This window comes from Puntigrus tetrazona, chromosome 19 (genome assembly GCF_018831695.1).
Source record: "Puntigrus tetrazona isolate hp1 chromosome 19, ASM1883169v1, whole genome shotgun sequence".
In the NCBI taxonomy this organism is placed as follows: domain Eukaryota; kingdom Metazoa; phylum Chordata; class Actinopteri; order Cypriniformes; family Cyprinidae; genus Puntigrus; species Puntigrus tetrazona.
In genome coordinates, this window is record NC_056717.1 from 11,487,668 (window position 1) to 11,497,619 (window position 9,952).

The 9,952-nt window shown below is 38.6% G+C and overlaps 1 protein-coding gene across 1 annotated transcript; it reads right to left on the reverse strand.

Moving 5' to 3' along the window:
- Window positions 1–2,459: 2,459 nt before the first annotated feature.
- Window positions 2,460–8,946, reverse strand: LOC122323869 (serine/threonine-protein kinase pim-2-like). Its single transcript, XM_043217975.1, has 4 exons — window positions 8,631–8,946; window positions 8,393–8,569; window positions 8,205–8,293; window positions 2,460–2,597 (listed from the first exon to the last, which is right to left on the reverse strand). Exons 1-4 carry the CDS (start codon window positions 8,944–8,946, stop codon window positions 2,460–2,462), a joined length of 720 nt encoding a protein of 239 aa, XP_043073910.1.
- Window positions 8,947–9,952: the final 1,006 nt, after the last annotated feature.

Below are 9,952 nucleotides of genomic sequence, written 5' to 3' on the forward strand. Positions count from 1 at the left end.
TCACGTTCCCCGGACTCTGTGTTTATGTTTTCGTTTCGTGCCATGTGCTCCCTGTGCCCTGCCTTCCCTCTGTGTTAATTATGTTATTGTCATCAGCTGTGTCTCGTCAATTACCCTGTGTATTTAAGTCCTGTGTTTTGAGTTCTGTTTGTCCGAGCGCCAAGGTCCCTACCTGTGTTTATCCTGCCTGCCTGTTCGACCGACCTGCCTGCCTGCCTGCCTGCCTGTCTGTATATCTTTTATTTTACCATTCTGGAATTAAACCCCTTTATTTTCATTGAATCTCGTTGTGTGCTCTCGTGCTTACCACACAACCGTGACACATGGAGCTCAGGTTTGGATCCCGTGTAACTACAGTCTGGTAAAACAGTTCAAATCTGTGTAAAAGGAAATTGAAATGGCACGCTGTCAAAAATGTTTCCTTTTTTTATTATTATTATAAAAATAATTACCCCCAAACAAATAATTTAAAAAAAATAATTTTAACTCATTTTAAATCTATTAAGCAGAAATGAAAAATCTGTGTTTGCCCAACAAGGCTTGCAACAAAAAAGAAACGCGAGTACGCATGCGCCTGAGAGAAACCGTTGATGTGAATTCAAAATTCCTGTGAGCGGGAGAGCGAGAAAGCGGAGGAGCTATAAACATCATTTTCAGACGGATTTTCCATCATTAACGTTATGTGGGTATTGAATTTTGTTGTTATTAAGTCATGTTCAAGTCAAACAGAGTACAGGTGTCAGTAATGTCGGCATTAAAACATGGAAGTCACATTACTGCCTCTGTATTCGCTAAACGAATTAGACCGTGTTTCCAAATGTTTTACTCTAGGACACAATGTTTAACGTACACGCAATAATATCGTAATCGCTGTTTTAACGACGCGGGGCTTGACATTATGACAATATCACATAAAATCAAACAAAACCCAACTACAAACTGCACGTGATGAATTTAATATCACACGAAGAGTGACTTTTTTTCGTCTTTCACAGAGCAGTTGATATTATAATCAAGATGGTAATATTAAGGAACTTACGTTTTATACAAAATATTGTTTATTTTTGCTCTATTTCGCCAACAAACATAATCACAATTTGCGTCTCTGAGCAATATGACGGTGTTTTGTTCCTGAATGAATCACCAATGATCATTAAATGATTCGGTTCATTCGCAATGACTCACTTATGAACAGTGACTTGATTTCACCTGCTGACAGTTTTCATTTTCACATTTAAAGTTTTTTTTTTCTTCCCTGAATATCAATTCAACGATTTAGTGTTTTAAATGCTAAAACGGTTTTTATGCAGTTGATTCTGCATTAAACAGTGTATAAATACTTCTAAATGCCACTTAAGTGTATTTCCGCAAAAGCAAAACGCGTCGCAAAGATGATTTAATTTGCTTGGCAACAGCCCAAATGTCTTATTCGAATTGACTTACTATGTAAGAATTTATCGCAAAAGATAACGCACACTTTTACAAAAATGGCTTCATAAAGGTAAAAATGCCGATAAAAGGTAAAACTCGATTTAAACATATTTGAAAAGATTAAATTCTGTGACTGCTGTGAAGTGACCAGTGACCGCCACACAGAATATCAAAACTTTAGGAGTCTGAATAGTATACTTTTTTTAAAAGTGTTAAGGTTTACAATTTTAAAAAAAAAATAGTGATCCATTTGATAGATTTTAAAATACTTTTATTCGTGTGATGCAGATGTGAGTTTGGGCACATTTTGTGTAACCCTTCCGAAATCATTCCATAAAACTTTATATCAGTTTTTGGCAAACTACACCTACACCTTCCTCAAATTTTGCCGGTATTTCCAGAATGCAAGCAGCAACAAGACAGCAGACATCACAGGCCAACTATCAAATGTCTCAGGAGTGGAAATGAGAGGGGGTGGATATAGATTTGTGAGGGCCTGCAATTAAGATGAATTGAGGCAGGGGAGGGCTGAGATCCCAATAAGACCCTGCTGCCGTGTAATTACATGCTCTCTGCTTCATATCGAGTGGATCCAAAGATCTCAGGACTGCTGGATTTATGAGAGGCTAGTGTGGCAGTAGGGGGCACTTGGAGGTAAAGTGTCATCCCTGCTTAACAGCTGCGACCATATTTATCCACAGCTGGATTTATGAGAGCGAGCCCACGTCCCTAAGGCTGACACCGGCCGAGGAAAACGCAGGTGAACGAAAGCCGACGCGACAAGCCTTGAGGAATCGACCCCGCGCGATGATACACTTCGACGATTGCTGTCTCGCAGCGGTATATCGGAGACTCATCATCCCAGGGAACGGCTGAGAAATCAAGCTCGATGGTGATGATGCCGGATATTCAAACATACTAACACGAGGAGAGGAGGAAAGCAGTTTGGGAAGTGTGAAATGAAGCCGTATCCTCGTTTGAAAAGAGAATTGCTATTCCAGGACCTCTGCGTGGATGTTTGCGTGGTTTCATGAGATGCCACTTTTGAAAAAGCCGTCCCCGAAGGGCTTTGACGCCTCGTGCTCCCAATAGACCGCGGCCGAGGGGAGGCGTAAGAGGGCCTGGACATCAGAGACATCGGGAGAGGAGGACTCAGGGACATTTGGCTGAGAAGATAGCAGAAGATAGGCAAGGGAACGAGAGAGAGGCGATGAGAGAATGGGATTTTGTGAAACATGAAAACTGCAAAGGGAACAGATATGGTGTAGGTAACGAGATTTGGAGAGAGAGAGAAATGGAGAGCCTCAGATGGAGGAGACAAAAAGGATAGAGGCAAGAAATGCGAATCTCTTCCATTATAATAACCCACCTCTGACTCTCGCTAGTGAGACTCCTTGCTTATCTCATCTTCAACCCAGAATAAAACCCATTTTCAAGCCTTAGAAACAATATAAAGAAAGGTTACCATGCCCAACGTCCGTGACACTCTCTAGTTAGAGAGAGGCTGAAGAGAGTATAAAAATGCATGACGTGCTGCGGTCCCGCGTGTACCATCCTGATTGTCGGGCAGCACAGAAGAGCAGCAGATATCAAGCTGTGTCACAGTAATTTGGTGCAACAGACTTGGCGAAGGATAATCACGTCCATGCATCCATCACATTTGAGTACTTTATTTTATTATGTAGGTCTTCCTTTCTGTTCCTGTTCTCTTTTCGCTTTTTCTTTCCTGGATTACAGGCATTTTTGACATTAATGTCTCTTTAGGCTAAACAGATTAGGGGCTGTAATGACTCTCGACAGTGCCTGGGAGCACGTGAGTCACATATATTCAAGCAGGATGGCAAATTTTGTTCTTACGGCAGCAGATACACTGCAACGTTAAAAGCCTTGTCTGTTCTCATCCAAGCCGCATATCAAGGCTGCAAACCCTCTCGCCTTGAGGAAGATGTTTAAGCAGCGAGATGTGGGGCTGTGGCTTATAGACGCCTCTGCTCATTTATGCCCACAAGTTCTCCATCTTCTCTGCTTCTCACAGAGAGTTAGAAAAGAAAGTGGTGTACGTGCCAAACAACTCTTAACTTCCAGGCACAGAGGCTGCCAGCGCTGATAATTCTGCCCCTGAAGTGCAATTGCCATTCAGCACCCTTTCTCTTCAAAAACAAGTCAGATGAGAACAGTATCGCACCAGCCAGTAAAGCAGCCAGATCTTTGGACCACTCTGTTGAAGACAAACAGTGCAGAACAGATCAATTACGCATTGGCATGGCAATCGCTTTGGATTAAAATATGGCTCTCGCAAATACTGTATGAATAGAGTTAGTGGTATTTATGATGATAATGTTGAAAGTAAGGGACCTGTTCATAAAATGCAGTTTTTGAGGTAATTCATGTAATATCTACACTACCAGTGTGCCTTCAAATGGATGTGCTTGGTGCTTAATGTGATCGTTAAGCACATGTTTTACCCATCAACTAATTGGAGTTTTCTAAAGTTAAATGTTTTGGTGTCAATAAACATTTATGTTTGTTTGTTTGCTTTGTTTTGTTTGTTTGTTTTTTTAAATTACATTGATCATAGAAAAAAATGTATCTAGATATTTCAAGACATTATAAAGACATGTAGAACATTACAAAGGATTTATATTTTACAAATATTCAAATAGAAAAAACATTTTTTGTGCCCTTAAACTTTCAAATGATAAAATAAAAGCCTATAAATGGCTATATAATTGTCACTACAGAGTTCAAAAAATGTCACAAAGAACATTGCAAACAAATGTATTAACATTCAATATCATTCAATAATATAAGGCATGTTATTTTACATATGACATTTTATATTGTTACTTGATGCAGTCTTTCCCAGCTGATGTGCATGTAAAATTGATACTACATACTAAAAATACTACAAATATGCAAATTTGTTGATTTTATTAAAACCCAGTAAGAACTCCACCTGTAATCTCATCCAACACATTCTCACTCATTGGATATTGACACTGGGTCAGGACCCTTGGGTGTCAGATTTTGATGGCCATTTAACGTCATTTTTAGTACTGACCAAGCTCTAAGATGTGACAAGCTGGGAGTGAGAACCACACAGAAAACTAATAAATTCTTAAAGGAAAATCTAATACCCTTATATAACCATATTATAACATCTTGGATTGAAGCTACATATACAAAAAATCGGGCTATGTGATTTCACACTGGTGATAATTGCAATCACTTGCATATATGCATGTCCTGATAGCAAGATTGATATAAACCAGAACAATATTATTAAACAAAATTAAGCCAAGATAGGATGAAGTATTCTATAATCAGAAAAAAGCACACATCTCTCCAGAAGATGGATTCTTACAACCTCTAATTAAAATGAAGAATAACAAAATGTGAAAATGCATGGAGTGTTATTGACTTTTCGTTGTAATTCCACTGTATCCCACTGGTTTAACAGAAACATCAATCCTTTTAAGTCTTTATATTGAAGTAATCACAGAAAATTACAGAGTTTTTATAACAGCTGGGAGAGAATAGGAATGAGAACAGGAAGGCTGAAAGGATGTAAAGTTCTTAATCTCAAAGAAGAGACTCCTCTTTACTATGTAAAACACTTAGAAAAATATAAAACTTTTTAATGTAAAATTGAATTTACATAACCTACATACATTAGAAAATTCCCCACTTTATCCAGACATCTTTTCCTCAAAACAAGCAACAACAACAAGACAGTCTCAGCTCCCTCTTCTAGGCCTCCACACCAAGCATATTTTGAGTACATCATTACACATGAGTATATCATTATCATGAATTTCTCTAGGAACATAACAGGAATATATCAGTAAAATGCACAGGAGAAACACCTAGAATCGACGACACAGTAGCAAATCTCAAGAAGCCCCTAGAAGGCAAACACGGCACCACTGATGCCTAAGGATCCACATGCTAATGATCAGAGCCAGGTCTGTATCCCAGACAAACAAGCAGCACAAGAGATGCTTATAATCCTCCAAGGCATTAACCCAGGAGAACTAAGCATACTTATAATGTAGTTGGGTATGTGATGCTACCCACCTCCATATTTGAGTCGCATGCTTTCCACAAAATAATTGACTAGAATGTATAGAGCATTTCACCGACTGCAACATGCCAATTTATTAATACAGCAACAAAAGTTTGGGGTCCCCAATATCTGTGAGTAGCTTTAGAGAAACACATGCAAAAAACAAGAACTCATTTGTGAAAGCAAAGGAATTAAATGAAAATATCAGTTGAATGTGTTAAAATGTTGCCCTGTATGGTTTCTTTTGGCGGATGTGCGACTACTGCAAGTCAAATTTCTGTGACATTGGCCCTAACATCAAACCATTTTTTAACAGCACAGCAAAGAACAGATAAAGTGAAAGTACTCATTAAACCGTCTATATGTGACTTGAGTAGAATATGGAAGTATTTGCTAATTAATGGAAAAAGATGACCTTGAAGTATACATTCTCTGACCTCTCTGCTTTTGATGACTTGGAAGGATGAAAAATCGGGATCATATAAAATAAGATTACATAAAGCGTGCTGTGAAACTGCTTAAAGAAGTTTCTGACAAACAGAATACTTGATATTTCTTGCCTCCTAGAAAATGCTACAAGAATAATCGCTTCCAAACAACTTGTAAACATTCGACTTGAAAGCAGCTGTAAGGACTGTGCCATTCTTACCCCTTCAGTCCCTCCAGCCATGAAGAAGGCGCTTCAGGATCCAGACCATGGGCTTCTGTCTCAGCTAATCAATCCACATGGTAAGCAGTCATTTCAGGCTTTAAAGACAAGCTCCACTCGTCCGTGGCTCGAAACCTCAGGAGGAGATCAACAGTCAGCGGGTCCTTAGTGTTAACTGGTAATAAGAGAAAGAATAAATGAATAAAATGTCAACATTTAGCATCGGGAGAGAACTTGTGAATGAATTATTCTCATTTAGTGTCAGCTTGCTAAATACTGTACATCTCGCTCCCATGAGTAGGAAAACATAGACACTTCAAATCAAAACATTTTGAGAGATCACAGTCTTTCACAGGCTGTTACCAATGTGCTATTTGTTCCCTTTGGCTTCTTCCTGGGGTTCTTATAGAAAAGAGGCAAGAGACGCTTTGATCCAGCGCTTAGCACCCTTCCTCTGCATTTTCATATAATCCTGGTGACTGAAGCCAGAAGCCCTTTTATCTGATACTGCCAGTGCAGGTGGGATCGATAACGCCTTGGCCTGCGACTGTGAGACAGTTCCTGGATCACAGCCCCCTTCCATCCTAACTCCTATTGATCTTCATTACTTCCAGAGGACCACGCTGTCTTTCTCAAACCCTGACCAGCCACTGCAAACCAGCTCACTGTGTCCGTTACATATTATCCACTTTATGAGCCTTAAAACATCTTAAAATGCACACATGTAAGTCAGAAAAATGTAAATCTTCTCAGGGGAGCATGCCCCAGAACCCCCCTAATAATGTCCATTTTGGGACCTGAGTATATAAAAATATATACATACTGCCCTAGATCCAGTCAGTTTTCTCCAGTGGAGCCGTTCCTTTAACCGTTTTGTGTTCTGTGCGTGACTCGATCCGCTTTCCACACTACTACTCCTTGTTGGTTCGTTAAAATTAAAACATGGTTGTACCAGAAAGTGATAAGACTTCAGTTTGATGGATATAAATATAGTGATAAAGACATAAATTGTAAATCATACACAACGTGTGCACGTAGATACACACATAAACCCAAAATGTGACCTCAATGCATTTATTTACAAAGAGACTAAAACGCTAAATGTGTTCGAACAAGTTGCATTAATATTCTGGCCTCATCTGCGTGTATTTTAGCCTCACTGTGTTACTACAAGAAACCGTCATTTTAAAATGCTGCAACGCTGTTTACAAGCTTTCAGGGATTTAATTCTAGTTGTCATTTTTGAAATAAATATAAACATACAGTGTGCTTGTGTCTGTCTGTTGAATGTGACGTACAAGCTTTGATTCCCCTTCCTGGCCATGGAAAAAAGAATAATATTTTGACAGCAATTATACTTAGTCATTAAAACGTTTCCAAAAATGTCTGTTGAATAAACACTTTATTTTAGGATGACCATATGTGCCATTGTGCTCATGCTCATGCTCTTGAGGTACTTTGAATCAAAGCAATACAGAAATCGTGACAAGAAAAAATGGCTCGTATGGTCACCCTACATTAATTGGATAATCTTCAATTTTAGATGTCCATAAACTCTAACATATTCTCTAATATGACCCAGTCACCTCAAAAGCTCTCTTATAGACTTTATATTATAAATTCAATTATCTTATTAAAATATACTTCTTCACTTATCTTATCTTATGCATTTCTATCTTATTCACTTATAAACTTATCTATCTTATAGGCTTATCTTTAAACTTCTACACTTATCTATATTATAGTTGTATTAACTTATCTATCTTGTACTTTTTTATATGCAAAGAACTAATACAAATATTGCTCAAGCAGAGGCAGCAGACACCACCAGAGCAAGTTTGTCCCCTTGAGACTCAAGGCATGAGTGGAGGGATGGGAAAGCCACTTATATAAGCCCAGCAGATGCAAGACAGACTGAAGAGAGAGAAACAAAAGTGCTTCATGTATTACTCCATGACCTGATTTAAAAAAAAACAAAAAAAGATAGAAATTAGCATTACATTCACAATCTAAAGATATTACAGATTTGATTTTGGCAAAAAAAAATAAACGTTGTACCTTAAACCAGTCGTGGAGATGCATTTTCTCCAGATCGATCCTCTGCTGTGGATCAGACTGCAAACGTGAAGAAATCATCTGGCAGCATTCTGTCCAAAAAGACAAGAGAGGTTTAATTTATTAACTTATTCTTAACACCATCGCTCTTTTTTGTGTGATTTTAGAATACAAATTGATGAAGATCTTACCTCGTGACAGGCCAGGCCTGGTCCAGCTCCTCCTACTGATCAAATCCAGGTCGTATTCTGTGTGATGATAACCACACACCGTCATAAACAGGAGGATTCCTAGCAAACACACTGTTGTCGGCTTTGCGTGGTATCTGCCATTCACGGTGACCTCTGGTGGACAGTACGCTTTTGTGCCTGGAGGAAAGAGATTTTGTCTGTTTAACACATTTCTACATCATGTTGACTATGAAAGCACCACAAACAAAGTCAATCAATTTCACCTCCATGGTGTCCTGGTTTACTAGAAGGTTCTCCATTTTTATATCCCGATGAAAGGCACCACGCTTAATACAGCCGTCAGCGGCTACAGTGACCTGCCGCATGATCTTTTGTGCCATCCCCTCATCGAGACTCTGCCCGTGGAGCTTTACAAAACTTTTTAAATCCATGCAGGGCGGGGGGAGCTCTATGACTATTGTAAAGTGGTCTTCGTTGTCTTCCCAGTCCAGCGTTTTTATAATCTCAGGAGCTCTGGGGGTTTTATTGACCATGAGTGTCTGGGCTGTCTTCATTGGGATGGCTTGGGGATGACCAGGCTAGAGGAAAGGAAATCTGCTTTGATAGAGATGGTTTACCCAACAATGACTTGGTTCACAAATCAGAACGGTTTGCCTATACTGGAAACTCATTTGTAGTCTGTGATTTAATATTAATGAAAGATGTTTTAAATTGAAAACATTAGCAGCGAAGCAGTAATAGAGAGCGTTATATAAATAAAAATAAGCATGTGCACAGAAGTCGTATCTGTCTAGCCATTAATTCTTCATTATACTTATATAAGTACAATGAAGTTAAAGTGTTTGACATTTACAAATTAGCTGAATCTTTTGTAACACAAAAAAGCTGAAAATTAAGTTAATATGAAAACACGTCAAGACTTGTTAATAGTGTTTATAATTAAATATAACATATTGTAATTCTTTTATTCTTTTATTATACTTTTTGCCTGGGACATCCTGCTCCAGCTGTCCCAGCAGCAACAGGGTGGGACTTTAGAAACTAGAGCTATGTGAATCAAATCAAATAAATATAAGTAAAATAATATATACTCAAATTAAAATGGTTCTTCATTTAGGCGCACATTCGACTTGACATGTTAAAATGACACTTTCTTAACATTGTGAATTTATTTAATCAATATTTAAACTCTAAAATATTGACTGGTTTTGTAATGACTCTTGATAAGCTATTCTCAAATCATGCGCTGATCAAAAACCTTTCATTTCATTCCTGAACTGTCATTGTAAAATATTTGGTGCGGTAATGATGACAGCAGTGTTTTGGGAAAGTGGTTCATCATTTAAAAAGGAAGAAGAACGGAACTTCCTGTAATTGAAGAACAGGCCTAAATGCAAAACGTGACATGTTGATATGATCCGGCTTCTGCCTGGTAGTTATTCTCAGCTTTAGCCAGATTGTATTTGGTGGCTCTCCGATGAGGAAAGCGAAGAGCTGGCCACCTCCAGAAGCTCTTCTTCTTCTTTCTCTCTTCTCGTTCTGCCTCCTTTCCTCCATCAA

Excerpts from the sequence above, each read along its gene's own strand:
- LOC122323869 (XM_043217975.1), bottom strand. The coding sequence starts at position 8,946 with ATGAAGACAGCCCAGACACTCATGGTCAATAAAACCCCCAGAGCTCCT. Across the intron at positions 8,570-8,630 it reads ATTGATTGACTTTGTTTGTG|GCACAAAAGCGTACTGTCCA; the intron begins GTGCTTTCATAG and ends TCTTTCCTCCAG. Across the intron at positions 2,598-8,204 it reads ATCTCCACGACTGGTTTAAG|CCAAATGTCCCTGAGTCCTC; the intron begins GTACAACGTTTA and ends CTATCTTCTCAG.